This window comes from Rhinolophus sinicus, linkage group LG02 (assembly GCF_036562045.2).
Source record: "Rhinolophus sinicus isolate RSC01 linkage group LG02, ASM3656204v1, whole genome shotgun sequence".
NCBI lineage: Eukaryota > Metazoa > Chordata > Mammalia > Chiroptera > Rhinolophidae > Rhinolophus > Rhinolophus sinicus.
This window is the reverse complement of record NC_133752.1, coordinates 60,379,038-60,406,763: the sequence shown is the minus strand read 5'-3', so window position 1 is coordinate 60,406,763 and position 27,726 is coordinate 60,379,038. Positions and strand designations below refer to the sequence as shown.

The window sequence follows — 27,726 nt, the reverse complement described above, 5'->3', positions numbered from 1 at the left end:
GAGGGTGGAAGCCTAACTTGGGTAGGCTCTTTACCCCAAGTTGCAAAACTACCTCTGTCATGGAAATAAGAGTTTAATCTTTGGGCAAAGCCAATTAGCAAACACAGATGGCTTAAGATCTCCCTCTCACCCCAGCCTTTAAAAACACTGCCTACGGCCCTATTGTTTCAGGGGATTTATGACTTAGTTCTGGCCTCTGTACCCTAGTTACCTTGAATAAAATATTCCTTATCTGTTTAACTTTGTTTGATGCAATTTGTACTTGGACAGCCCTGTGGTAGGAAAAATTTTGCATGTTTATTGGAAAAATATAGCAGGTCAGTGTGGATATAAAGTTCTGAGTGAAGATGAGGGTATGAGATGAGGTCAGAGACAGGTAGGGCCTGGGCCAGACAAGATGGGGCCATATAAGGAGTTTGGAATTGTTGGAAACTATGTGGAAAAGGGATTGCAGGAACCACAGTAGGACCTTCACAGAGCAAGAGTAAAAGCTGAAGATTAGATCAATTGATGCAATAATCTAGATATGACGACTTGGGTTCAAACTACAACTTTATTATTTATTAAATGTGTGGCCTTGGCAAGTCACTTAACCTACTTTTGCTAAAGTTTCTTCATCTGTGATGTGGAAAACTAATATATGCATATCATACAGGGTTCTTATTAGGTTAAATGGGTTAATTGTGTGTGTGTGTGTGTGTGTGTGTGTGTGTGTGTGTGTGTGTACATAGCATATATAAAGTTCTCTGGGGATACTGTTTAAGAGCATAGATTATTTAAAAATAAACCAAAAAAGTTAAATATCACAAATTCTAGTTTTAGGGAGAGGTCGAGTTCAAAGCATGTTAATATTTCTATTAGTGATTGTAGTTATTTTCCTTGTCTATTGCAAGGAAAATAATTTGGATAGTTGGATAAACATTGTCACTGCTAGAAAATAGCTGTAGATTTGGATTTTTACAGGGGCCAGGAAGGTAAGATAAAAGACAGAAGCTGGTTGGGTGTAAATACTTACGCATATATTGTGTGTGTTAGGGATTGCTGTAAAACACGTGGTCTCAGTTTCAGCATATTGTTACCATGTGGGAATGTGGGCTCCATGTTGTCAGATCTTTTAATTTTCCAACACATTGTGAGAGTTCTATTTTTTAATGTGAAATTTCCCAATTTATACATTTAATTCACAACTCTAAGCTAGAATCAGCCCATTGGCTACTCTTTTGCCATTTCCGGATCAGACATTCTGTACATGGTTCTCTTATCTTACCCATTGTTTCTTTCTATTAAAATCAATTCCTGATTTTAGATTTGTGTTTTGACTTTGTGCCTTCAAATAAAAAAGAAACACACTTAATCTTTATCTGAAACTCAGAATCAACTAGAACTCTTTTTTCTGGTTTAATAATTTTTCACGAGAGCTGGAATACCATTTTTTCACTTTTGAAAATACTAGTGGTTTTGAAGCCCCCCAAGTTAATTTTATTTCAACCTTTCAATTGTATACCAAGCAAAGATATTCTGCTGAGTATGAGATATGAAAGCTAAAGACAAAAACTTTTTCTCTGTGCCTCTCAGGCTATTTTACATACCTTACTTGGACAATATGAGATTTGACATACTGTTTTCTCAGTTTGGATCCATGAAATGTTTCATTTATCTGTTAAAAAGTAAAATGAATAATGACTTTTTTAATTTTTAAATATTCATTGTGGAGAATTTCAAACATATACAAGAACAAATAGACTAGTGTAACAATACCCATGTACCCATCATTCAGCTTTACTAGTTATCAATAAATGGCCAAACTGGTTTCACGTTACTACTTCCTACATCCCAGGAATTAAATACTTCTTTAATATCATCAAATACATAGTATTAAAATTTCCTCGGATCATGACTCATTTGGGGAAAAAGAATGCAATGTATGGTAAATATGTGTCTTTTTGAAAATTGTCTTTTATTATCTCAATTCATTCACAAGTGTCCTTAAATCAATAAATTATGTGGCAAGATGAGGCAAAAATATTTATTTCCTAATAGTAGCATAAGAGGTCATAATATTCATTATGCGGTGGTGAATTCAAAGGATCAACTAATAGATTTATCTTCCACGCTCAAACATTGATGCCATAAAACTTGACAGAAATGTCCTCAAAAGGGGAGATCTTTTTTCTCTTTTGTACTATGGCAGTACCCTTTCATGTCTGGACTGCAAACTGTTTCTGCTGCTCTTTCAGTTATATGCTACTTAAAGGTTCAAAGTGGGATACATAGAAATCTCTGAGAAATTTTACATAAGAATCATTTTCTCAACTGCTTCTGATTTCAACCTAATGGATGATTTCCCACAGTAGGACCTTCACAGAGCACCAGACCAAATTTTTGCCCTGCCCCTAGCTTTTATTTTGGCAGACAGACCTTCAAAACCAGTGACTCATTATTGGAATTGCAAAGATTTAATTTATATTTTTCCTCTTGCTCCAAAGCAATTGGAATGTGTTCATGTATTCAATAAACATCTATTGAAAAAACTATTAACTAATTGAATAGATCCATACTTTCTTGGAGATTCAAAAGAGGAAACATAATAAGTAAATCAGGAATAAATATATAAATATGATAATCTCAGATGGTGTTTGGTGATATAAAAAATGTAAAATAATGTGATGGAGTCATTCAGGGGACAGTATTTGAATAAATAAGACCTCTGGGAAGACATGACATTTGAGTGAGACTTGAAAGATGAGAAGTTGACAAGCAAGAGGAGAAGAGTATTGTAGACAGAGGGAACAGCAAGTCCTAGGTAAGAATGAGACTGGTGCAAATATGTTTGAGGGATAAAAGCAAAGTTATTATGACTCACTTAAAGTGAGTAAGGGAGAGAGTGTATAAGTTGAGTTTGCCCAGGTAGGTAGGGATGAGATTACAGAGAGCTTTGCTGGCCATGGGAGGGAGTTTGGATGTTATTCCTAAATATGGTGAGTTGAGGAATCCTGACAAGATAGTAACGAAACTATATCATATTTTTCTTCTGTTACAAATTCCAATATATCTGCCTCTCCTGGGCCAAGTTGTTTTGGGTTTAGTGGGAGTCCTGGATGAAGGGATGTGATGAAGAATTTTCCATGGGTCAGCAAAGAACCTAGAGAACAACCTGAGAGTCTTGTGCAAGGATGGAATCACAACAGAACCTGGGAAGAGCTTGGCCAACAGAAGTTTTTGGATGTCCAGGGGTAAAGTTGACACTGGACAATGTGAGTGGGTTTCCATTACCCCACACCCGCCAAGATAGTACTACAAGGGGGCAGGGCTGAAGATTCCTTGCTCCTGAGGCTAAGCCAGTATGGATAGAAAATGGAGAGATGGAAGACTTCCTCCTGGAGCCTTGGTATAGTGAGGCAGAATGCCTGCTGCTCAACCTTCAGCCTACAGGATTTAAGAACAGTTCACCTTCTAGCTTGTAAGACTTCCTCCATTAACAAAACTGTAACTCCAATAAGCCGATAGGGGGAAATGATAATGCAATTAAAGGAGCCCAGCAGCCAGAGAAAGGAGATGAAACAGATCAGGTGCTCATCAAAAACTTCTGAAGGAAACAGATAGCAACCTAAACACAATGGCAAAAAGCACACATATGGACAGAAAAAGTATAGTAAAAAAGTAAAAAAATAATAAAAAAGACTGTGGTACTAAAAAACATACATTTCAAGTTAAAAAATTTTGTAGTCAATTAAAAAAAAAAAAGACTATCACTCTTGAGATCCAAATTTGTGGCAGGGAAGGCCAAACAGAATAAATACCACAAAATAAAATTGTGTGGTAAAATTTAAAAAGAAGAAAATAATGAATGAAAAGAAACAAAACAGAGCATGATTCCAGGAGAAATGCCTATAAATAATAGAAGTTTGAAAAGAGACAAAAAAGATATGGATGAAATATAATAATTATAATAAATCATGAGAGAAAATGGCTCTAAATTAAAAAATCAAAACCTGCTGATTCAAAGAGGTAGACTGTGTTTCCAGGGGATATATCCAGGGAATATACTTGAATTTTAGATACAAAGAAAAATTTCTACAAACTTCTATAAAGAATATATATATGGATAGAAAAAAATAGAATGATATTTCACGTGTAACATTTGGAGTGGGATGAAGTGTTGAAATAATATCCTCATACTCTGAGTGAATAAATTTACAATTCAACAATCCTATTCCCAGTCAAGCTATAATCTTAAATCAGGAGAAAAGATATTTATGGATATACAAGGATTTAGTAATATGTCATTCACATACCACAACTGAGAAAAATGTTTGACTAAAGAGTCTAGTAGAGCAAGATTTAAATCAGAATTCAGATCTCAATAGAGGAGAAGATTAAAAAGAGAGAAAAAATGGTGAGCAATAAAACGTGTGTGTGTGTGTGTGTGTGTGTGTGTGTGTAATACAATGAATGCATAATTTCAATGTTTGAAGTAGAAGCAATATACTTTAAGAAACATCCTAATAATAGTTTAGAACTTGGCAACACCTAGTTTTCAGAAAGAGGAAAGAAGGGCAGAGGAGGAAGGGGAAATAAAAGTGTTAAAAAGCCTTATCGGGAGTGGGGAACGGAAAAGGGAGGAGAGGAAAGCAGTGAAAGTATATTAAAGGACTCCTTTTCTTGGATTGGACCTTAGGTAAGGAAAATAATATTTTGATGGAGCTAATAATTTTTTTAAATTAAAGTTTATCGGGGTGACAATGTTAGTAAAGTTACGTAGGTTTCAGGTGTACAATTCTGTAATACATCATCTATTTATCACATAGTGTGTTCACATCATCTATTTATCACTCTGTGTTCAGAGTCAGTTCTCTTTCCATCACCATGTTTAATCCCCTTTACCTTCATCTACCACCCCCTCCCCCCTTACCCTCTGGTAACCACTAAACTATTGTCTGTGTCTATGAGTTTTTGTTTCTTCGTTTGTCCTGTTCTTCTGTTGTTTTCAGTTTTTGAAATAATAGTGGAAAAACATTTATGCAATTTGAGTTCCAGGAATGATAAGTTAACTATTAACTTGAAGTATATTGAAATTTTCAAGAAGAAAAAAATGAAAAATAATTTAAATCAGCAATAATAAAAAAGGAAGCAAAAAAATTATATTATTTACTTAAAGCAAACTGAGAAAATAAAATCAAGTATTTAACGTGCTAAAATTAATGAGAATAGATGAAATTTTGTCATTAAAGAATGTATCAAATTGCATTAAAAAACAAAACCTAGTTATCTATTATTTAAAAGAATCACACTTGTAAATAAAGGGATGAAAGACTGTTGAAAATGAAGCTATGGAAAGAAGTACTATACAATTAATGTAGAACCCAATATAGAATCCAAAAATAGATCCTAGAATATATGGGGATTTAGGATATAACAAAGATGACATTTTAAATCATTGAGATAGGTTTAATTATTTAATACATAATGCTAAATCATCTGACTATCTATACCTAAAAGAAAATAAATTTGGGACCCTTCCTTTTACTAAAACTATTTTCATATGGATAAAGATTTAAAAGTAGGAAAAGAAACACTAGGAAACGGAATACACTTCTTTTATGGGCTGTGGAAATCCTTAGACTCAAGACAGAAAATTCAGAAAATTAAAAATAAAGTAGACATAAATAGTCGGATGGCAAAATGTAAAAATGGGAAGATATTTTCATGAAAATAGTAGAGAAAGTTTAACCGGTTATTTACAGATAATTTTACAAATTGACAAGGATAAGACAAACAACCCAATAGAAAAATTGGGCAAAGGATGTGAATGGGAAATTCACATGTGAGCAAGCCTAAACGGCCACCATGTAGAGAAAGATTCTCAACCTCACCTCATATGATAAAGGAGAGGGGAGAAAGCAAGCAGAAAAGAAAAAAAAAGTTTGCACTTAAAAAGTACATTTTATTTGTTTTGATATCACCTCACTAGGTGATAAAGAGGTGGAAACAGCAACAATCTTTTTCAACAATGTTTTACGGAGGAAAGGAGCAGGGAAATGATGCTGGAGGAGAACACAGAACTGAGTAATGTTTTTAGGGGTTGATAGTGTGTGAGCTAGCTGATGATATCTGTGAAGAAAAGACCATAGAATACTGTAGTACATTCTAGGAGAGCAATAATATTATAATATTTTGTTTCCTGTGGAAAAGAAGTCTGCTTATATGCTCAGAATAATTCAAATATTGTCAACCCTCTTAGGTTGCAGAAATATTTCTGATGATTCATAAATCTAGCGTTTTCTCTATAAGCTGTTCATCATTTTTCTTCTCTCTCCTTTGTAACCCACTTTCCCCTAGCTTTTGTATTCTTTTTCTTTTTTCCAAATATTATTTGAATATGCTCAGCACTGACTGGTCTCTGTCCTTGAGGAGATATTTGGACAATAGGTACAGGGAGCATACCTGTAGCTACAAAGAAAAGACACAGTAAATGACAAAATTAGTACCGTAGATTATGGTTTCTGTAGGTGTTCAGAGACAAGAAACATCATTTTGGGTTGGAGTGGTTAGATAATAGCATCCTAGAACTGATAGTAATAAATCCAAAGATTTATGGAATTTTAAATCTATAAACAACCTTAAAAACAATCTTATCCAGCCCTATTCTTCAAATACATAAACAGAACTGTGTACAGGCTAACTGTTTATCAAATAATTATGGCAGGAACACAAATAATATTGCGTCCTGTATTTTCCAGATAGCTAGCTGATTGTCTCAACACTACCAAATTTGAAATAACATCTTTATCATGAACTAAAGGATTTTACTGAATTTACAGATTAATATGGATAGGATCAGTATAATTAAAATAATGAGTCTTCTCTTAAAGGAACATGTTTTTTTCTCCCGGTTTATTCTTTTTTGTTGTTTAGATTTTTATAGTTTTATTCATATAGGTTTTATACAATTTGGGTTAATTTTATTTATGTGTATTTTATAGTTTATTTTTTGCTTTTTAATTTATTTCAGTTGTATTTTATAATTTTGTTTCTTTTAAGTGGTACTTAAAATAATAACTTATATTTTGTTATTTTTGGTGATTAAGAAAGCTATTACTTTTCATGTATTGATCTGGTATTTGGCCACCTTACAAAACTTTATTATTGCTTCTAATAATTTTTCAATTGAGTCTCTTGGATATTATAAACGTGTAGTTATAGTGTCTGTAAATAATGACTTTTTTCTCATTCTATTCAATGTACATAGGATATTACTTCCTTTTCTCTTTTTAATTGCGTTGGTATGGGCTTTTAGTAGAATGTTTGATTCAGTTTATTTGCTTAATTTAAAATATCTTATTTCCTGGGGGAATAATTAATTCTTTAAATTAATTAATTTATTACCCACTCGGGCTTTCTTTCAAAATCTTTACTGTCTCTGATCTTGGGTTCATTGAACTAACCTTGTGCTGGGAAGATTCAGTTTTTTGGAGGTTTGTCTTTTACTCCAGGGCGTTGTGAATTTGTCAGCAACTGTGCTGCTGAGATTTTTGTTCTTCTGCAAAACTCTAGGTTTTATCTTCCAGAAAGTCCTTGCTCTTGTGGTCTATTGATGGCAACATTCCTGTCATTGTAAGACACACTAGGTTGTTTTTAATCAGCAGTCTTGCCTTGGAAATCAGGCAAGAACCACTTTATAGGAGTAATTAATAAAATTTGGTGAATGATTAGATAATGGTAAAGGAGGTGTCAAAATTAACTTTAAGATGTAATGACTAGGTGGATGGGAGAATGGGAATACCATGAATTAAAACCAGGGAAGGAGACTAGACTGAGGACCAAAAATGATGACTGCTGAGTGATACTTTAGTTTTTTAAAATAGGCTTTGGTGTGAACTCAGACACCCAGCCCTAGCATATAACATTCATTTAACAAAGTGTGGAAAGATGGATGATATAGAACCATTTTTTGGTATGGCACTCTTTAAAGCAGAATATAGCTAAACTGGCAATGCTTTTAGTTATAATATTAGCTCCAAAGACTAACAATTCATTTTGTTCTTCATCCCCTTTTTTGATCATATCCATTGTCCCAAGCCTCACAATAGCTCAAAAGGTCAACACACACCTAAATAATACCGAAGCCTGCCATCCTTAGAGTGAATAGTAACTTTAGGCTTAAGGTATTCCAAGAAGCTGTAAAATAGAGTTATGGGAATTTTTACAGTAATACTCATGCAATTCCTATTTTTAAGAAGCTCAGACTCTTGGCACACCCTGTAGGAAAAGGATTGTCAGGTATTTGACCTGAAATAAAATGTCAACATTCAGACATCCACTTAGGATTATTAGACAGGGCCTTGCACGATGACTTCAGATCTAATTATTTTCCCAGAAATAAGGAGTGTTAAGATTGGAAATTTAAATGAAAGTCAAAAGGCATACATATCACAAACTACAAATCTTTCTCTTTCATACCAGGTGGCTTAATTTTTATTTTTCCCACCTTCTTCACCTCATTCCATTCTCCTCCCTTCTTTCTCCCTGAAGAAAAATGTATAAAATGCTTCCCAAGTCACCAAGTCAGTGGAAGAAGGTTCTGGACTGTGCTGATGGGAAGATCTTGAGAATGATGAACTCAAGGACGGGCGTATTAACTGCAAAATCATGATCATTTATGATGTTAAAATCACCTTTATGGGTGAAAAATTGGTCATCACAATGCTTATCAAATACAGGAGACTTAATAGTATCAGTCAATACGTCTTTTTAATAAACAGAGGAACATGCTGAAAGCTTAAATACAAGGGTGCCAAGCCAAAAAAAAGTATATACATTTTAAGATAACATCTTAAAATGTATATACTTTTTTTTTTAGTACCCTCTGTATTTGGCTGTATACAAGGGATTGTCCTCTGAAAAAAAATCACACTAAAGTGGATGTTCTAACGATCAACAAAAATAACTATATTACATGAGGTAGAGGAAAAAATTCTAGAAAGTAATTGGGAACTCTAATTTCTGAGGAATTTCTGGTCTCTACAAAATTTTAGTGTAGTAGCAGTACTGTATTGTTTACCATATTCATTTATAATTAACTTTTACATAAATCATCCAGTGTTTTAAACTATGTCTTTCAAATCAGCTCACAAATATATAGGAAAAGTTTTTGTTGGTGGTGTAATCATATTGTTAAATTATGCTGTTAAGTGTGTGACAAAGGATTATAAGATGATACATTATTATAAAGGCAGGAAAATCCTACCTCACATGACAAATACCCCAAAAGTGTATACAAAAGAGATAGCACATGTTTGCTAGTTTGGAATTCTCAGATATGGAGTGGAAGTTGGGTCTATATTCCCTTCTGCTATATTACAGTAACCACCTTCCCACATGTATACAGGTATCCTGAATATCTGGTATTTATTTCTGCTATCCTTGTTTTCCAACTGTAGAAAAAAAACAAAACTAGTATATCAGTAATTTTTATAAGTTGTCCTCATATCATTTGAAATATGAATAATTGCTCTGTAATGATGGTTACATTTTTGGATAAACTTTAGATTCTCTTAATTCATTGCTAGAAACTTAATGTACAATGATTTTGTACATTAATGTACAAAGTTCTTTACTAGAAACTTAATGTACAATGATTTTCATTTAATACATCAGATTATTATTTTCTTTGAAAAATAGCCTGGATCAGAGAGTACAGTAATATTGAATTTAGAACGACTGTTGGATTTTCAGTTTTCTGATATGTTTTGGGCATGAAACTGAATAAATACTAACATAATTTTTACTCAAAGTGAAACATTGTTAATCCATACTAGATGGAACAGGAGTCCTGAATATTGTTCTTCACTTTATTACCTTTTTTAAATGATATATTTCTAAACCTGATGAATTCCATAGATAATATATCATTTGATAGGCTTCCCCAAAGAAAGGTACATGAACAAAGGTGCATATGCTCGTACTAAGGTCAGGTTAGCTCCTTGGAAAATATAGTTGACAAATGCCCTGGTTATATAGTGACCAAAGATGTCCCCTGCTTTTGGATTCTCTGGTCAATAGTTTAATGAATGAGTTTGGCTGGCCTGTTTTGTATGAATAATCTTTAGTACCTTACACATATCAGGTATCATTTTGGTCCTCTATAATCTAATGTATTTATATGTGAAAACCACATAGAATTGGTTTAAACATTTGGAATATTTGACTGGCCATGTGAAATCAATGTTATCTGAAATGTGCTCAAGATTTTGTATTTGCATGCTCTTTAATTATAGAACAATAAACCATAGAGAAGATGGAAGCACGCTTTCAGTACAACTTTGGGTACATTAACCTCTTAGTGCCTCAGTTTCCTCATATAGAAATGGGAATGTTGTGAGGATTAAATAAGTTAATACATAAAATGCTTAGGTTAATAGTGACAATTAGTAAAGCTACTTATTATTGTTAAGGTACTGCCTCACTTCTAATTTTTAGAATTTCTATTCACTGTAATTGGGTATTGTATCTGCTGGAGAGTGACAAAAAATAATAAATGACATAGAGACTTCTTTTTGAATTGACCACTAGAAAACCATGTATCTAAAATATGAAAGTGTTCCCTATGAAGCCTTATCTTCTGTAATTAAAAAAAACTACCATTTGTAATAAAGCAGTATCTTTTTTTTTTAACCAAATCCTTTCCTCTTTTTAGAGTAAATTATCACAAGAATTATTTACTGGAAATTGGAAGAAAAATAGGCTGTGGGTATTATAATATGACTAATAGGTAAGTTTGAATGATTCATGACTCCAGTTGGTACATGCTGTTATCACCAGTGTTGTCCTTAATGAATCTTGTCTACATGGTAATAATTATAATACATGGAACATCATTGTATTTATGTAAAAGCATGTAAATGGAAAAGTATGAGAAAGAGCTGGTGACTTTTTAAATACAGGTGAGTTAGAAACTTGTAATGAGAGCTGTGAAAGGAGCCTGTAGCAGGATGTCAGGGTTGGTAGTTGATTGACCAAGATGATATGAGAATTGATAACACTGATCGTTTTAGAATATGTACTTTTGAAGTAAACATAGATTAATTGATTTGAAGGAGTTGATCAGAATTTATAGCAGGAAAGTTTGGGTATGTTTAGAACTATTTTAAAGTTATATATCAATTGTGTTATATAGTTATAACTTATTAGGAATATTCATGATGCTTCTGTTTTTGGTAATTTTTTAGGCTATCTTTTTTTAAAGGCTTACAAAATAATAGCACTTGTGCTAAGAATATGACATATTTCATCTTATGTAATGCCTACAACAATTATATGATATAGGTATTTTCCATCTCATTTTTAGTTGAAAAAACTGAGATGTGAAGAAATTAAATTATTTGTTTAAGGACATAAAGCCAGTAAGTGTGTAAACTTAGAATTGAATAAGAACTCTGAACCCAAAGTTTCTTAACCATTGTATTATATTACTTCCTTGTCATTTCCTTTTTATTACAAAGCTAAACTAAAAGTGGAGTTTTCTGTCTCCATTTTCTATATACTCACTCTTACTATAATTGTAAAAGCACACCAAGACTTTTAAAGACTGAACTTATCGGAAACCAGGAGGTAGTGGCATGTTATAGAAAGGCCACAAGCTCTAGTCAGATAGACCTAGGTCTGCAGATGTCCTATCAGGAATCTGCTTAAGGAAATGGGAAATGAGTGATGCCACCACTGTTCTTGGCAGCACTTGGTTTGGTTGATAAAATTATTTGATCTAATTAAAGTGGTATCATTGATAAAGTCTCATATCCAAGGGGCAGTCAAGACTCTTCATTAGCTCTTTAGTCAGGTAAAGGTTAATTTAAAACAAAGCATATTCTTAAGTAAACATTAAAAAATTTTCACTTTACACTAAGGAGCTACATGATAATCTATTTTGGGGCTATACGCGCTCTCCTACATTGGCCATTCCTCTTCCTTGAAGGACTTCTTAGTTTAGGAGCAGAAACAGTGTGGCCTCTGTCAGGTATCATGGAGATAGTATATATTTCATTAATTTAACTTATTACTACATTAGAAATATTCATTGTCAGGCATTTCTTAGGTGTTCTCAAAATGTGTCCTTTTAAGTTTTTTGCTTTTTTCCCCTGTACATGTTTTCTAACCGACTTTCTGAAAGGGCTGACTGTCCTAATCTAGAACTAAAGTAGTGGTGAGAAATAGTATGAAATGACCAATCATTTCTAACTTGGAAGGTGAATGCTAGGATTCTGGCACTTCTAGGAGCATAACATTTAAAAAAATAATACACAGAAAAAAAATGTCAACTTACCAAAGACACTGTCTTTTTATTTACGTCCATATATTCTTGTGAATATGACTTTTCAAACTCGCTGTCATAGTCAATATTATTGACTTTAAAGCTGATGTGATAGTAGAAAGGTGTCTTCCCTGAGGAGAGAAAAAAAAAAAAGTTCTCACTTTGCTCATTGTATAACTACCTTTATTCTTGTTTTTTTAATATTAAAATATTTTTTAAATTATCTATTATTTAAAATATATTTATTTATAGTTGACATTCATTTTACTTTATATTAGTTTCGGGTGTACAGCATAGTGGTGAATTTATATAATTTATGTGGTGATCCCCCCTGATTAGTCTAGTACCCACCTGGCACTGTTGTAACTACTTTCATTCTTAAGAAAATCATGTCAAATATAATACTCTGATAAAATTTCAGGTATCTCAACATTTAAATAAACTTGATTCCTAGTGGTTGTTGAAACAACTATGACAGAGGAATGTTTATGAAATTATAACTTTACCCAAATTTGTATTCAGAATTTTTAATATAAAATTTCATTGTTGCAGTTTTTAAGTCTGGAAAGTCTGGAGACAGATATGTTACTATGAGCTGGAATTATATTAAAGCATAGATAATAATCTTAGCTTTTGTGATCATTGCAGATTACATTTTGGAAAATCAGTCCTAGGGGAGTCCTAGGTTTTATCATTTATGAAGTGCCGAAGAAATGAAAATGAATAAAGAAGAAAATAAAATGAGACATGACTTGTAAGTACTGCACATTAAGTAAATAGAACAAAAAAATCTAACCTATGATTTTAGAAAAGTAAAGCAAAGGTTAAAGTTCAAGCTTAGGCTAGACTGTACTATTTTAATATAGTAGAATTTAAAAATTTTTTGTAAATTTTCTCAAGTCCCATTGCTCCCTTCACAGAGACTGGGAGGAGAGAGAGAGAGAGAGAGAGAGAGGGAAAGGTTAGAAAGAGAAAGGAGAGAGAGCAGAAAAAGAGATGGGGGAGGAAAAGCATTTTGTAATGCTGAGAAAATCTTTCATGTAAGTGAAGTTAATTATTTGGAAAAATCTTTCCTGTAAACTCAACAAACAATCAAAGAAATGCAAAATAAAATGAGATACCATTTTTCTTGGATTAAAAAGTCAAAGATGACAAAAACAATAATACCCAGGCTGTGGTAGATATACTTATATCAGACAAAATAGACTTTAAGCTGAAAACAGTAACAAAAGAAAAAAATGGATAAATTCTGAGAAACATACCACCTTCTAAGACTGAATTATGAAGAAATAGAAAATCTGAACAGACCAATAATGAGTAAGGAGATTGAATTAGTAATCAAAAACCTCCTAACACAGAAAAGCCCAAAACCATACGGTTTCACTGGTGAATTTTACCAAACATTTAAAGAACATTAATATCAACCCTTCTCAAAATTATCTAAAAATGGAAGAGGAGGAAACACTTCTAAACTCATTTTATGAGGCCAGCATTATCCTAATACCAAAGCCAGAAAAGAAAACTACAGACAAATATTCCTGATGAACATAGGTGTAAAAATCCTCAACAAAATACTAGCAAACTGAATTTAACAATACATTAAAATACACATTGATCAAGTGAGATTGATCTCTAGGATGTAAGAATGGTTCCGTACATACCAATCAATAAATGTGATTCACCAAATTAATAGAATAAAAGATTAAAAATCATATTATCATCTCAATAGATGCAGAAAACACATTTGACAAAATACGATGTGCCTCCTTTCACATTTTAAAAATGTGCAACCCATTGGATCTGAAGAAACAAACCTCAACATAATAAAGGCTATCTACACATATAACAAACCTACAGCTAACATGGTACTCAATGGTGACAGGTTAAGAGCTTTTCCTCTAAGGTCAGGAACAAGTCATGAATGCCTGCTCTCACTACTCCTATTTAACATAGTACTAGAAATCCTATCCAGAATAGTCAGGGAAGAAAAATAAATAAAAGACATCCAGATTGGAAAAGAAGAAGTAAAAGTGTTATTCGTGGATGATATGATTTTTTTTTTTAAGACAGTGACCCATGCAGGGATCAAACTGGCAACCTTGGTACTACCAGCACCGTGCTCTAACCAACTGAGCTAATGGGTCACCCCCTGATATGATTTTATGTATAGAAAATTCTATACATTCCAGCAAAAAACTGTTAGAACTAATTGAGTCCAGTAAAGTTGCAGGATATAAAATCAACATATAGAAAGCAGTTGTATTTTTGTACACTAACAATGAAACATCTGAAATAATATATATATGTATGGTCATAATCATTTTGCAATATATAAGTGTACCAGATTAACTCATATACATTCAACTTACATAGTGTTATATGTCAATTGTATCTCAGTGAAGCTTAGAAAAAGAAAATTCCAAAGGAACATAATATTTTGTTGTTATATATTTTAATTCGTATGTTGTATGACTTTATTTTTCTATTAGAATATCAGGGTTGAGACTCTAGGGCATTGAGGCAGTCTTAAGTTATACTAACTTGTTGGACTACTAAATAAGTTTCAACACTGAAGAGGAAAGCCATTGTCTAGCGCTGTTATCCTGTTGGAGCACTGAACCCTTAATTAGAAGGTATGGTAGTAAACTGAGTAAAAGGTACTGATGCGTTCAGAGGAACTAACAAACTCTCATAATAAAGGATTAACTCCTCTCCTTCATACGTAACCTAAACTTAAGTAGAGAAAATGACCTAGGATCGCCTGTTATTTTCATTGGTTTTTCCTTCCTAGAAGAGTCATATTTTCAAATAATCCAGGTCACTTTCTGGGCTAGGGTTAAGAGCTCCAAGGAAGATTCTGACAATTCTCCTCTTTGTATTTCAATATATTTTTTATTTTTAGATTTCCAGGTGACTTTTTTTAATTTGAGGTGTAATTGACATATAACATTATATTAGTTTCAGGTGTACAAATAATGGTTTGATATATGTATATATTGAGAGTTTGATATATGATATATGTATATTTACCATAGTAAATCTAGTTAGCACCCATCCAAGTGATTTCTATGCACATTTAATCTTAAGAAGCAAGGCTTTCGTAAGTGGCTCTCAGCTCAGGGTTCCAATTCGGATCACATGTGGAGTTTTAAGAACGATCATCACTTGTGCCCTCTCCCACGGAGCCTATCGGTGTGGGAACATCAATGTTGTTTTAATTAAGTGCTCCAGGTGATTCTAAGGTGAGACCAGGGTTAAGTTTGAGGGCTCTTGAGTGTATTTCTGAGCGCTCAGTTCAGCCTTTAGTCCAAAGGGAGGCAACAGGGAGGATTGGTAGGGGCAAGGCCTTGCCGTCCACGTTATCCATGCTGTAGCAGAATTTGGGGGCATCTGAGAGAAAGGAGGGTCCCTGAAGACAGGAATGGAGAAAATAAAAATTTGGTTTCCATGTAGGACCTCATTGTTCCAGAATCTTTCCTGTGATAACGAACAAGGAACGGTGAACTTTCCTGCATTTTAAGGCCCTTCTGCTTGTGGCAGTGGTGGTTTCAGGTGAAGGGTGTATGCCAAAGCCTTAACGGCATAGTCTCAAGATGCAGATGTCATTTCTCCATGTAATCTTATCTGAAGAAGAAACCCAGAGAAGGAAGAGAAGAGGAAGAAATGGAAGGTTCTCAGGTAAATGTCATGTCCTGGTCAGGGGCTCTGTCCTCTTATTTTCCTGAAATGCCGTAGTTTTATAACATGCAAACATTTACTTCTGTACGTCTGGTGCTCCTGCTTAACAAGTTTGTTTTCAACTACATTTTCCTCCTTCTCTTTCTATGAAAGTCAACTTTAACTCTAGCATACTCTAAACCCCAGCGCCTTCTCTCCCTTTTCTCCATTCAGACTTTTGATATGCCTTGAACAATTTCTACTGAATGCCAATGAATTAATGACCTGTAACTTTTGAAAAATGTTCTTTATGACAGATTAACATGGGAAGGTGGTGATATCCAAGATTCCTATGTGGGATGAGGTGGGGTCCTGGGATATCAGGAAGGAGAATGTAGTGTTTAGGTACCATCTGAATGTTCCATCAGCTCTGTGTAGACCAGGATTAAGAAAATGCGCATCTAATCTGGATAGTGCTAATGGCCCAGCATAACTTAGAAATTTCTGAAAAAGAAGAGTAATTAAAACAGATGGACTCCATAGAATGCTAAAGAAAGATTAGCTATTTAAATACACTATTAGCGATTACAGAAAATGGATGCTCTGTGTGGCTTGACATTTGAATAAAAGTGATGGTTTTCATGATTAGATTTAGATTATGATTTACTTATTTTTTTGGCCAATAATATCACGGTAGTGATGTGTCCTTTGCAACCATTAGGGACCTGATATCAATTTGTCCCATTACAGCCAATATTAACTTAATTCATTTGGTCATGTGCTCTCTGCCAGGTTCCTCTAATACGCCTCCTTGCACTTTTAAAAAATTACTTAAAACTAATCTAAAAATATTGTTCAAGGAAATGGATTTATGTTGAGTTTTCTTTTAAGATGCCACTTAACCTATGAGAAATATGATTTTTTTGTGTGGTCAGGATCATACATATATTGTGGGCTTATAATTAACTGATAAAAGTATCAGTGCACTTCTTTAGGGTTTCATACCTAACTCTTTCTCAGGTATGGTGACTTATTTACTCAAAATTGGGTTCCAGTGGCAACTGATTACTCTCATTCTTGGCAGCTGTTATCTTAGAAGATATGAATCACCTTAAATACCCTCAGTTTGATCCTTGGCTTCTGGTATCCACATTTAAGACTTGTGTTTAATGCCAGATTTTCCCAAACGTGCCTCCAGAGAGTCAAAGAGATGCCTTTTACAGAATTTATTAGAGTTCACATTAAACTTGGCACTGAAGAGACACTCTAGAAAAAGAAACTCTCATATTTATCATTTTGGTCTTTGAAAGCAAGGAAACAAAGCAAATAAGTTTTAGAAGGAATTATTTTTCCCTAGACTCATATTTTTCACTTTCATTTCCTATTTGAAAGTGAAGTTGCTATTTGGGGGGCTAATAGTTTCCATTTATAGCACAGGAAGATTTGGAAATATCATCCTGAAATAGTAGTAGTGAGAAAATCAGCAAAAAAGATTAACTTTCTCCGTGCATATCCAGAAACTTTACTGGCAATCTTAACGGCCAATTTCCTCGCCAATTACAGCCTAAACTACTGAAATAGAATTTTTTAATTATTATTTTTTTCAGTTAGTTGACATTCAATATTATTTTACATTAGTTTCAGGTGTACAGAATAGTGGTTAGACATTTATATAACTTACTCAGTGATCTCATCTCCCTCCCCAATAGTCTAGTACTCCCCTGGGACTATACATAGTTGTTGCAACATTATAACTATATTCTCTATGCTGTACTTTACATCCCCGTGACTGTGTTGTAACTACCAATTTGTATTTCTTAATCCCTTCACCATTTTAACCTGAGGAGAAAAACTATGGTTATTTATTGATATAATTTCTTCCCTTTTGCTATAGTGATGCAATTTGTGACTTTTAGCTGAGCAGATGCTACCCAAAAAAAAAACCACCACAAACAAACAAACAAAAAAAACCCCCTACATTTACCTGCCTCTGTTACATCTAAGAGTGATCTAATGCATTTAGGTTTGACAAATGGAATGGAAGGTAAAGTGGTATGTGCAAACTACTGAGATGTTTTCTTACTGAGGGAGAACACACTCTTCTTCCTTTTCTACCTTTTGTCTGGCTGGAATGTGGACATGATAGCCAGAACTGGCACAGTTACTTTGGACATTGAGATGATCTGGGCAAAGTCAGTCATAGTGGAGCAAAGACATAGAATGAGCCTGGGTCCCTGCCATCCTGAAGTGACATACTGAGCCTGGACCACTGACCTCTGAACTTATTTGTATCTGAGTCTTATGTGTATCTGTCTCCCTCTAGATCAGTGATCTCAACATTGGCTGCATATTAGAATCACCTGGGGAGCTTTGAAAATGACAATTTCCACTATAGACAACATCTTTGAGAATGGAGCTTGTGCACTAGTGTTTTTTAAAAAAGCTTTCCAGGTGATTCTAAGGTACAGCCAGGATTAAGTTTCACTGCTCTAGATCAGGGGTCTGCAAACTCTGAAATAGAGCCTGCCTCTCGGTTTTATAGGGCCTATGAGCTAAAAATGTTTTTTATATTTTTTAAAAGTTGAAAAAAAGTTTATAGAAGAATATTTTATGACATAAAAATGATATGAAATTAAGATTTCAGTGTTTATGAATCAAATTTTATTGGAAAACAACCACGCCATATTCACTTATTTGCTTATTGGCTACTTCAGCACTACAGCAGTAGACTTGAGTAATTGTAATAGAGACTATAATGGCTCACCAAGAGGAAAAGAAATAGTATCTGGTCCTTTACAGGGAAAAAGTGCTGACCTTGCTCTAGATGCTGAGTGCCTTTAAAAGTGCAAGGGTGAGTGTGATGCTCTAGAAGCTTTCCTCCATTACTGCTATTACCCCCATTGTAGCGCCTAGCCTCGTACCTACCACTAATCACTTAATAGCAGTCACCCAGCGAATGCTGGTTGAATTGAATCTGTCTACAGTTTCAGATGCCCTTATTATTTTTCCCATTTTATCTATCTGTTTATCTATCATCTATCTCTTAAAAAGTTAACCAAATAGAAAATATGACATTATCAGGATATAGTCATGTGAAGCAGAAAAAAGCAGGTATCTTGGAGTGAATATTTTTGCTTTGCTTTGGTTTGTGCAGCTGTCCTTATTTAACTAATTACTGGCTCAAGAGGAAGAGTAGCTATTTTTTTAAACAATAGCAATTTATTCTTTCACAATTTTATAGGCCAGAAGTCCAAATCAAGGTGTCAGCAGGGTTGGTAGGAGAAGAGTAGTTATTGTGAGAAGGTGGCTGGTTGCTTCCAAGTTTAGAGTCTGGAGTAGTGAACTATTAATAGAAAATCTTAAAATAATACTGGAAGTTTCATTCAAATGAAGAACATCATAAGGCTGCCTCTATATGATGCCCAAGCATCTGGATAAAAAGTATACAATTTGGCTAGTCTGACTGAGATTTTGTTTGTTCAGTGACAAATATATAGGTTCTTAAAAAGATCTTTCTGGTTTACTTAATTTTTTTAGTTCACACAAGATTTCATAGCACCAGGTAGGCAGTCTGAAGATGAAAAACCATTTAATGACTTTTAAAAAGAAAAATACAAAAAATACAAAAAGAAATACAATCTAGGAATTGGGAAGCCCTTTCAAAGTACTTTGCAGTCTCTGGAGGTTCTATTCGTATTTCTAAAGGTTCATGGTGACTTGAGAAAACTTGCATTATTAACAAAACTTATTGTTCTGATGCAGAAGTATTTAATTTTGGATTATTTTCTTTTTTAGAAGTTTTTATAAGCCACTAAATTTATAATTTCTGGGAAATAGGTATTACTATGACTAAATTCAAGAGTGAGATCTTAGAGCCATGTCCATTCTCACGTGAATTGTTTTTTCTAGGCCCACTAAAACTACATTGAATTACCTTAGAATAAAGCTGAAAGTGGTGATTATGCACATATGCACAAATATATATAAACTGGTATTTCAAACAAGTATATTTTATAGGCTGTAACCACAATACAATTTTTAAAGTTCTTTAATAAGTCCTATGGTCACTATAAACCACAAAATGTGGTCTCAATTCAGAAATTAAAATACCTAGGCATATATAATAATCAAAAATTGAACTTGACAAAGTTGAGAGTTTTCCCTCCCCAAATTTTTTACTCACCAGCCCTGCTGTTCCTCCTTTCCCACTCCATTAACTGAATTTGGACCTTACTTGAATGGTAGAGAATCTGGCACCTAGCTTTGATGCTCTAGGAACTTAATACACCTTTAAAACTGACATCCTTCTAGGTTTTTCTGAACTTTGAAATTCCCTTCCCACTCATTGCTGGAGATCTTAACTAAATTTCCCTAACATAAATGAATGTCACTATTCCAGCTTGCATTTACTCCATCCTCAGCTTTTAGACAACTGGAGATATTTCCTATTCTTTAACCTGAACTCTGATTACCACTCTACGTGGTCTCTTGGACAGGACCTAAGATGATGGGGCTTTTTTCCTGGGTGGTCTATGTATTTCAGAGGAAACACTTATGCATTGTTTGTTGCGAAGGCTCTGGTTGTTTACACTGCCCAAGGGTACCACCTCCTCTTCACTCTGCTAAACAAGCTCTAAGTCTCTTGCACTTTAGATATCTGCGTGTGAGTTAAACTCTAGTCCACTGCGTTACTGAATCTGCAAGAGTTTTCTTAAGGCCGTACTGATCTCTCTTTCAAAACCCATCTCTCAGCTTGCTGTGAAAGGGAAATCATTCTTCACATATTGGGGTGGATGTAATAGTATGAGAAATTATAGTTCGCCTATCTTCCAAGATAACCTCTTTAAATACCTTTTTCTTATCTCCAGTTTCCTGCACTTTTACACCATTGATGAAAGACAGCAGGTTTTGTGTCTTGAGTGAGCATCTCTTATTCAAAGGTTCATGGGCCCATGCTCTGACTAAGACTCTTGGTTTGTCAGTGGTAGCAGCTGGCATTACAATCTATCCAATGGTTGTGTTGGCACAAGCAAGGAATCTGTGTCTATGGAAGGGTGTGCATGAAAAATGAAGCACACAGTAGTAAACACTTAGTTCTTGGGTAGATGAGCTCTTTACTCCACTGTGCACAGCTCTAGTTCTCTCCGTGTAAATTCTTTCCCCTTATATAAACTGAAATGGATGTTTATTTAGCTAGACAGCCTCTTCTCTAAATGTTTTTGTTTTGTTTTCTTTTGTTTTTAAAGAAAACACTACTATGTTTTAAAGCAGTAGTTCCCAACCTGTGAGCCATGAATTACATTGGGCAGGGGCATGGTGGCAGCAGAAGATGATTCTAGGGATGAATATTTATATACACACCGGACATTGTTCTAGACTTAATAACCAATGATTCTTATATATATATGTATTACTGATTTTCAAACATAAGTAGTTATAATTAATTAAATATAAGTTAATTTTAAAAACATTACTAAGTTTACAGTACTTGTTTGTCCTCTTATTCAAGAAAGTAATTGTTGTGGGAATGTAGGAAAAAAAGTTTTTTTCTGTAAAAGGGTCCTCATCCTTGAAAAGTTTAGGAAAGAATGAGTTTAAGAGAGTAGCAAGAACAGGACACAAAGAACTGGCACAAAGAGATATTTTTAAGAAAAATCAAACTTGAGAATCCCATAACTTTTTTCTATTTCATGCAAATATATAGAAAAATTTGGACTGACTGTTCTTTTTTATTTCATCACTCAACAATGGAAAATACTTCTTAGGGATAATTTTATAGGAAAAAATCATATGGAGAAAAAAATATATAGGTTTTGGAATAAGAAAACTTAGAATCCCAGATTCTAGGCTTTTATAGTTATTTGTTTAACTCATTATCTCTTCAGAAAGTTATAAGTTCAACAATGGTAGAGACTATGGCTACTTTATTCATTAATATACTCCCAGCATCTGAATCTTTGCCAGGAATTTTAAAAAGAGCATACCAAATCTCTGGGTCCAGCATGCCCTAAGCCAAAGGTCATTAAAGAACAAAGACTGCAGTAAATGTTATTAACCATAAGGAATTTTCTTTGCCAAGTAAACTTGTCTGACTCTTTTCCTTCTCCCATTCTCAAAGTTCCTAACTTGCCCAATAATGGGAGAGTAATTCCATGTAACTGGAAAGCCAGATATTGTAAGTACTTACCATAAGTCACGAAATAAACAATGAGTCCGATTATTACTGTGGCAGTCACCATTATTAAGATACCCAGGGTAATCTTTCCACACCTTGTGAGTTTCATTTTTGTGTTTGACTCTGTTCTTCTGAGCAAAAAGGACAGGAAAGCAAGTGTTAATGTGCATAAGCTATAGAACTGTCTTGGAAATAAATATGGATCTGATGTTAAGTATAAAAGTATATTACTTTACATTAATTATGGATGCAGTGGACTGCTGAGCTTGGAAAACAACATGTAGAATTATAAATATAATAATATTGTAAATATAATATTTGGCCTTCTTATTTTTCAGCACACATGATAATGTAATACTAAAATCAAAATTCATTCAGCAAATATTTTTAGATATCTTAATATGTGGTAAGCATAGATGTAGAAACAAAGATTTCTTTCCTGATGAAGCTCACATTTTGCTGAGGAAAAACTTACAACAAACAAAGGACATAATTAATAAGCTAATTCATATCTGGTAAAATGGTACTGAGTTCTATAGGAAAAAAAGTAGAGCTATGTAAGATACTCATATGTTGGAGTATGTGTGAGATGGTGGTGCTAGCAGGATGCAGTGTTAAATAGAGTAGTCAGGTTAGACCTACTGAAAAGGTAAAATCTGAGTAGACTTGAAACAGATGAGGTGGTTAACTATACAGATATCAGAATGTTCCAAGCAGAGGGAACAAGTTCATAAGGCCCTGAGGGAGGGTACACTTCGTCTTTAGGGGAAGAGCAGTAAGTCTGACCGGTACCAAGGCCCAGATCACATAGGGCCTTGTACATCATTGTAATTATATTGGCCTGTTCTCTGAGTGAAATGGGAGGACTGGAGGGCTTTGTGCAAAAGACTATGATGATCTGGCCTAATTTCTTAATGGGGTCCCTCTGACTACTTTGTGGAGAGTACATTATAGAGAATAAGGGTGGAAGCGGAGCACCAGTATAGGAAATGATTACAACAATCCAAGCACAAAATGATGAAATGATGCTGGCTTGAACAAGGGTGGTAGAGGTGGAGGGAATGAAAAGGGATTGAAGTTTGGCTACATTTTGAGTATAGTGTTGCTAGGAATTCCTGATGGATTGGTATTGAATGTGAATGGAAAAGAGGAGTCGAGGATGGTTTCCAATTCTTTACCTTGAGAATTTGAAAGATGGAGTTGTCATCAACTGAGATGGGAGGATGTTGATATAGCAGGTTTTGAGGGGGATGATTATGCATTCAGTTTTGTTCATTTTATGTTTTAGATGTTTACTAGGCATCCAAATAGAGATGCAGGTTGGATATACAAGTCTAGAGTTTGCCATAGAGGTCTGGGCTGGTGATATAAATTTGGCACTCATCGAAATATAGATTAGACTCTAGTGCTAGGTGAGATTACCAAGGGAATAAGTGTAGAAAAAGAAGAAGACCAATAGATGATCACTGCAGCACTCCCATTTTAAGAGATTATGGAATAGAGGAAGACGTGGCAAAGGAGACAGAGAAATCAACCAGTGAGTGTAGGAAGAAAACCAAGGGAAAGCGGTGTTCTAGAAGCTAATAGAAGTGTATCAAGATTGAAGAATAGGATCAACTGTGTCAGATGTTGCTGATGGCTCAAATAAGATGAGCAAATGAACGTGGAAAATTGGTCATTGGATTAGCATTATAGAGGTAATGGTGACCTTGATGAAATATGTTTTAGGAGTGGAAGAGCATGAGACTGGTTAGAGACAGTTTGAAAGAGATAGAAGTAGAGGAACGAGAGATAGTGACCATTTATCCCTCTTTCAGAGTTTACTGAAAATGGAAGCAAAGAAATAGGACTATATATGGTGAAGAAAACCTGAGAAAGAGAAGTTTTATTTTTATCATGGAAAATTTAAAATATACATGAAAGTAGAGAAAACAATTTAATGAACCTCTATTTGTCGATCACATGGATTTAAGAGCTATGAACTTTTGCAACATTTACTTCATGTATTTTTCTATTTTATAGTATTTACAGAAAAATAATTGAATCATGACATTTGTCCCTAAATATTTAATTTTCCCTCTAAAAAATGGCATTTAAAAAATACGAACTGTGTCATCCCTAATGAAACTACTAATGTTCCTTAATATCCTCTAAAATCAAGTTCATATTCAAATATTTCTACTTGTCCTCAAAATGTCTTTTGCAATTTTTTTATTGTTGAACAAAAACACAGATCAAAATCTTCACATTGTACTATGTTATTAATATCTCTTCTTTTAAAATTTAGAACAGCTTTTTTAAGTCTACTTCACCTCCTTTTTTTATTTTTCTTGACACTGACTTGAAGATACTGGGTCAGGTTTCCTATAAAATGTTCTACCTGATTGAAGACATTTGTTTATTTATTTTTCAAAAAATTTTAATTAGATGTTTCATTTTGTGGCAGTTATAGACTCACATGCAGTTGTAAGAAATAATCTAGAGAGATCCATTGTACGTTTGTCAAAAATCACTTGGGGATATTTATATGGATTGAGTGAAACATGAATTTTCTTCTCTAGCTTGTTAATATGGTGGATTATATTAATTTTATTTGAATATTGAACAGCTCTTGCACCCCTGGCATAAACCACACTGGATATTTCTTTCTGGGTAGTTTCTAAATTATAATTTCAATTTTCTTAGTAGTTGTGAGTCTATTAAAAAGATCTATTTCATGTTGAATAAGTTGCAGTAATTTGTGTTTTTTCAAGGAACTGGTCCATTATGTCTAAGTTGTCAAACGTATGCAAACTTATTATACTTTTGATTTCTACAAGTATGCAGAGAGATCCTCTGGTATAATTCCTGATATTGGTAAGTTGTGTCTTTTGTTTCCTTTGTCAGTTATCCTAGAGTTTTGCCAATTTTATTGCCTTTTTTCCCTAAGAACCAGAATTTTGTTTTATTGTTTGTTTCTATTGTTTATTTTCATTTCTACTCTTTATTATTTCCTTCCTTCTGCTTGCTTTGTGTTTATTTTGTCCTTCTTTTTCTAGGTTCTTTCAGTGGGAACTTAGATTCTTTATTTGAGACTTTTTTTTCTAATGCATGTTTTTAATGCTATATTTTTAAAATTTCAGCACTGTTTTTAGCTGTGTCTCACAAGTTTGATATGTTTTATTTTTATTTAGTTTAATGTATTTTTAAGATTTTCTTTGAGAATTCCTCTTTGCCCATGGATTATTTAGAAATGTGTTGCTTAGTTGCTTGTGATATCCCTGTTATCTTTTTAAAAATTGATTTCTAGTTTGATTCCATTATGGTTGGAAAATGTACTATAAATGATTTAAATTATTTTAAATGTGTTGAGAGGCTTGTTTCATATGATTGCATATGATCTACCTTGGCATATGTTCCATGGACCCTTAAAAACAATGTGTTCTGTTGGGTAGAATTTTCTATAAATGTTGAATTGATCCTATTGTTGGTGGTGTTGTTGAGTTATGCTATATCAATTTTCTGTGTGGTTAATTAACACTTATTGAGAGAGGGGTGTTGAAGTCTACAACTATGATTTTGAATTTTTAAATTTCTCCTTTTAGCTCTTTTGATTTTTGCTTCACATATTTTGGTGATATATTGTTTACTACATATACTTATAGGGTTGCTATGTCTTCTTGGTGGATTGACTCTTTGATCATTATACAATGTCCTTTTCTGTCTGGTAATTTTCTTTGTCCCGAAGTCTATTATTTCTTTATCTGATTTTAATATGATCACGTCTGCTTTTCTTTGAATAAAGTTGTATGATCGGTCTTTTTCCATCCTTTTACTATTAATCTGCCTATATATCGTTATATTTAAAGTGAGTTTCTTGTTGACGTCATATGATTGGGTTATATTTTTAAACCATTCAGTAAATATCCTTCTGTTAACGGTGTATTTCAAGTATTTACATTTAGAGTAAATTAATGTTTTAGGGCTCAAGTCAGTCTTTTTAATGCCTTAATCAAAACAGCCTTCAGAAGCTCTGGGTGTTTATTCATCATTATGAACAAACTCATAGGGTTTTTTATAGGCATTAAATCTTTGGCATAAACAGAGGAAATGGATCGTTAGAAGTTAAATAATTTTTTGCAATCATGCTTTTTGAGCATTTTCTATGTGCAAGAGATTGGGCTAGGCAAGGGGTGTATAATGATGTGCAAGATTACAAATAAATGTAAAATTAATTTTGTTTTATATACTATATTAAATAGCGTACTAGTTTGCAAGGGCTGCCATAACATGATACCACAGTATCCCAGACTGGGCAGTTTCAGCAAAAGGAATTTGTTTCTCACAGTTCTGGAGGCTACCAGTCTGAGATAAAGGTGCTGGCAGGTTTGGTTTCTCCTGAGGCCTCTCACCTTGGCTTATAGATGACTGTCTTCTCCCTGTGTCTTTACATGGTCTTCCCTCTGTATATATCTGTGTTCTAACTTCCTTTTTTTATAAAGACACCAGTCATATTGGATTATGTCCCATCTTCATAACCTTATTATAACTTAATTACCTCTTTAAAGACCCTATCGCCAACTATTAGTCATTCTGAAGTATGAGGGGTTAAGCCTTCAACATATGAATTTTGAGGGAATAAAATTCAGCCCATAACATATTTTTATATTTTATGTTTGGTTCATATTTCATATTAATATAATATCAATCCTTCATATTTACATTTTATATTTTGTATGTTATATATCCATATATACAATACTCTAGGTAGGTTTGTATATATATGTGTGTAAGGTGTCTCTGAGATATATATATATATATATATATATATAATGTTACATAATCAGCATATATAATTAACACACATTGAAATTACTATACGAATGTTGATTAGTTTTAAGCTCCTATATTTGAATTTTTATTTGGAAACAGAATCAAACATCTTATAGGAAATTTAATTCTTAGTTAAGAGTCATTCCCTGAACAGATGATAGTTCCTGAACAGATAATATTAACTAGATTCCAATGCCAGTTTCCAAGTTTAAATCTTTTAGAAATTTCATTTTACTTTAAAAAAAACTTTGACCATTTAAATTTATTTTGTCCAAATTATGTTGGCACCCTGCACATAAAAATCGATATCTTAATGTTTCTGTAGAAGTAAAATGCCCATGAACTTTTTGGGTCCATAATAATTAAAATTTAGAAAAAACCTAGAAGACATCTTACCAAGTGAAAATTTACAGGAAAACACTTTTCCCCAATCTGACCAACTAAATTATTAAGTATAAATAGAGTTTAAAATTTTTGGAAAGAAAACTGACTAAATGATATGATAGAACCCTGGTAACTTAATTTCCTATAGATGAGTATGTTATCCTAAAGCAAGCTTTTTCATACCTGTAGGTATATGTTTGTGTATTTTACAGCTTGCAATAGGATAAGCCTCAAGAAAATTTGATAAATGGAGTATGAAACTTGATGTGGCAAATATTTGGAATGTATTTTCCTATTCTTCTCAACCATGTTATTCTAATAGATTAAACCATACAAAAATGCTGCTTTTGTAGATAAAAAAAATGATTATTGGCCATTTTACAGTATTTCA

General features: G+C 33.5%; 1 protein-coding gene and 1 long non-coding RNA gene across 2 annotated transcripts in view; one reads left to right on the top strand and one right to left on the bottom strand.

The window, feature by feature from the left end:
• The window catches only part of LOC109456047 (transmembrane protease serine 11C), a 63,170-nt gene that overhangs the window by 33,485 nt on the left and 1,959 nt on the right, over positions 1 to 27,726 (bottom strand). Inside the window, exons 2-4 of the mRNA XM_019748044.2 lie at positions 22,152 to 22,267; positions 12,320 to 12,438; positions 1,590 to 1,657 (exon numbers count right to left, since the gene is read on the bottom strand). Coding sequence (XP_019603603.2) covers positions 1,590 to 1,657; positions 12,320 to 12,438; positions 22,152 to 22,267 — 303 coding nt within the window. The remainder of the gene's footprint in view (positions 1 to 1,589; positions 1,658 to 12,319; positions 12,439 to 22,151; positions 22,268 to 27,726) is intronic.
• On the top strand, positions 10,693 to 15,979 carry LOC141569966 (uncharacterized). Its single transcript, XR_012493704.1, has 3 exons — positions 10,693 to 10,771; positions 12,956 to 13,061; positions 15,761 to 15,979. It is a non-coding gene; the product is annotated as an uncharacterized LOC141569966 (long non-coding RNA).